Source organism: Sinocyclocheilus grahami, unplaced genomic scaffold (genome assembly GCF_001515645.1).
Source record: "Sinocyclocheilus grahami isolate Dianchi unplaced genomic scaffold, SAMN03320097.WGS_v1.1 scaffold491.1, whole genome shotgun sequence".
Taxonomy (NCBI): Eukaryota; Metazoa; Chordata; class Actinopteri; order Cypriniformes; family Cyprinidae; genus Sinocyclocheilus; species Sinocyclocheilus grahami.
Genome location: NW_015505670.1, coordinates 9411 through 11934, shown reverse-complemented (window position 1 = coordinate 11934; position 2524 = coordinate 9411). Strand labels below are relative to the sequence as shown.

General features: G+C 36.1%; 1 protein-coding gene across 1 annotated transcript; it reads right to left on the bottom strand.

The window, feature by feature from the left end:
• Positions 1-236: 236 nt before the first annotated feature.
• LOC107554085 (prolactin) lies at positions 237-2524 on the bottom strand. The gene is made up of 5 exons (XM_016236469.1): positions 2494-2524; positions 2212-2333; positions 1949-2056; positions 639-821; positions 237-487 (listed from the first exon to the last, which is right to left on the bottom strand). The coding sequence occupies exons 1-5, from the start codon at positions 2522-2524 to the stop codon at positions 299-301; spliced, it is 633 nt and encodes a 210-aa protein (XP_016091955.1). The 3' UTR covers positions 237-298.

Sequence of the window (2524 nt, the reverse complement as noted above, 5' to 3'; positions counted from 1 at the left end):
ATATATGATGCATTTATTCATCATACAGTATCACTGCGTACAGAAATTTTGCATAACCTGGCTGTTTTTAAATAATTTTTATTTGTATTTTTTTAGTGTCTTTTATCTTTGGGATTAGAGTAATCTATGATGTTGGTCCAGGTATTTATTCAAGTTTATAAGAAAGCAAATCAAATATCTACATCTTTGAAACAACCAATAAAAAGCATATTTTACCATTTGATTTTCAAATCACTCACAGCTCTGCCATTTTAACTTAACATACACACTGAGAGAAGCAGGGCACAGCATTTCCACTCTAACACATCTCAGGTCTCTTCTTGGCTGCCCGACAGCGGAGAACTTTGAGGAAACTGTCAATTTTGTGGGAGTCCCTGCGGAAACAGGACAGCAGGAAATGGAAATTGACAAGTCGAGAAGTTTTATCCTGGCCAAGGCTGTTGGTGTAAAAAGGGAGAGAGGACAGGTTGTCTGAAGATGAGCCCATCTGTAGAGAAGAAAACATGGACAGGGACAATGTATAAACCAACCCTGCTTAAAAAGATTTCTTTCAGTATTTTGAATTACTCCATATTGCCCTCTTACAATCAACATTCACAATATATGCACTGTGAGCTGTTCTTTTAAAGCGCAATCACCTTGTGAAAGACATGCTCCAGACCTGCTCCCAGGCTGTTGATGTTGTCCTGCAGCTCTTTGGTCTTGCTGTTAATGGTGTTGCGTTCTGGATGTGCCAGGCTGGACGCCTCAGAGGAGAGAAGGGCGAGGGGATCGGACCACGCCAGCAGCAGAGACCGAGCCAAAGACAGCAACTCATCCTCCTACACAAACAATCAGATAAAACTTCATTCACTACTGGTCTGTTTTTCCTGTAACTACAAATGTTTCCACAAGTGGGAGATGTTTGTCACTTCACATTAAAAGTTCACCCCTCAAAAAATGTAAACACGTGTTATTCCAAGTCCATAAGACTTTCGAACCAGTGAGGTTACACACAAGCATATTTGTGATTCTGCAAGAACCAGTGAGATTTGTCACTGAGGCAAGTTGAGCTCATATGTATTATGTTGTTTAATGTGCTCTATGTATGTGTTTTGAGTATTGTTCATACAGTATGTGAATAAAAACCTAAATTAAATCTGTTCATCGTGCAAAGCGATGACGTCTCTTCAGAGAACTTGGATTAAACAGCTTGATGGATATATGGATTTCTTTTTCAATGTCTTTATGAAATTTTTAATGCATCAAAGTTTTGGTGGAATGGATTTTCAATGGAAGGACAGAAAGCTGCCTTGCTTCATTAAAAATATCTTCTGTTTTGTTTTGAAGATCAATTAAAGTCTTGTGGGTTTGATCAATGGTGAGTAAATGACAGAATTGGCATTTTTGTGTGAAATATGCTGAAAATAGGTTGGATTGAGACTGAATGAAAAAAATATATATAATATTTGCAGCTTTAAAAAGTATTTATAGGATATATAGATACATTTAACATCATATAGTATCACGTTTTTGTATTTATGTATTTTTGTATATTTTGTTTTATATAAAATATAATAGTTATAACAACAATTTAGTCATATATTTTTTTACAGTAAAAATTATTATGTACATTTTTATTTAAATGATGCTGTATAATATATAATATTTGTAATTATAAAAATGTTCAAATCGAATAACAGAATAATAAAAAAGCTGGAATACACTTTTAGAAATAAAGGTACGAAGTACGAAAGCTGTCACGGGGTTTTTACCTTTTCATATTGGTACCTTAAAGGTACATATTAGTACCTAAAGTGGCGATATTAGTGCATGAAAGATACAAAAGTGTACCTTTTGAAAATAAACTGCCCCAGTGACAGCTTTCATACCTTTTTTTTCTGAGAGTGTAGGAGAAAGAATTTTTGCATTTGAGAGAGATGAAGAAGGATGAGTTAAAATTACTTACCGGTATTTTCAAGGCTTGGTCTTTGTCATTGGGAATCTGAAGAGATGAAGTGTGGCACATCGATGGACGAGGCATCATTACCCTACCAACTGGAGGAAAGTGAGAATCCTGTGGATGAAAGCAAGGTTAATATCTAACAACCAATCAAATCCATGAAATAAATATCTGTTTGGATAAAACTGAAGTCACATATTGCAAATAACCTAGTGATTGTGCATATAACACCACATAAACACATGTTTACAAGGGTGTTTGGTACTGACCAGGTCATTGGTGAGAGAAGTGCTGAGAGAGTGCAGTTTGTCTGAAAGTTGAGAGGCTCGCTCCAGTAAATCATTCAGACCGACACCATTGATGGAGACAAACGCACACATCAGAACAGTCACTGAAAAGCAACAAGAAAAAGAAACTGTTCAAAAATAACAGTATGGTCATCTGAAGTGAACAGAAAACGGAAAAGGGGATGTAACGAGGAATGGAGGAGAGGTAAAGTGTAAAATGTGGCTGGGAAAGGTTAGTCTGAGAAAGATATAAGGTTTGCTTACGTGCAAAGTATAGTCTAGATCCTTGAGTCAT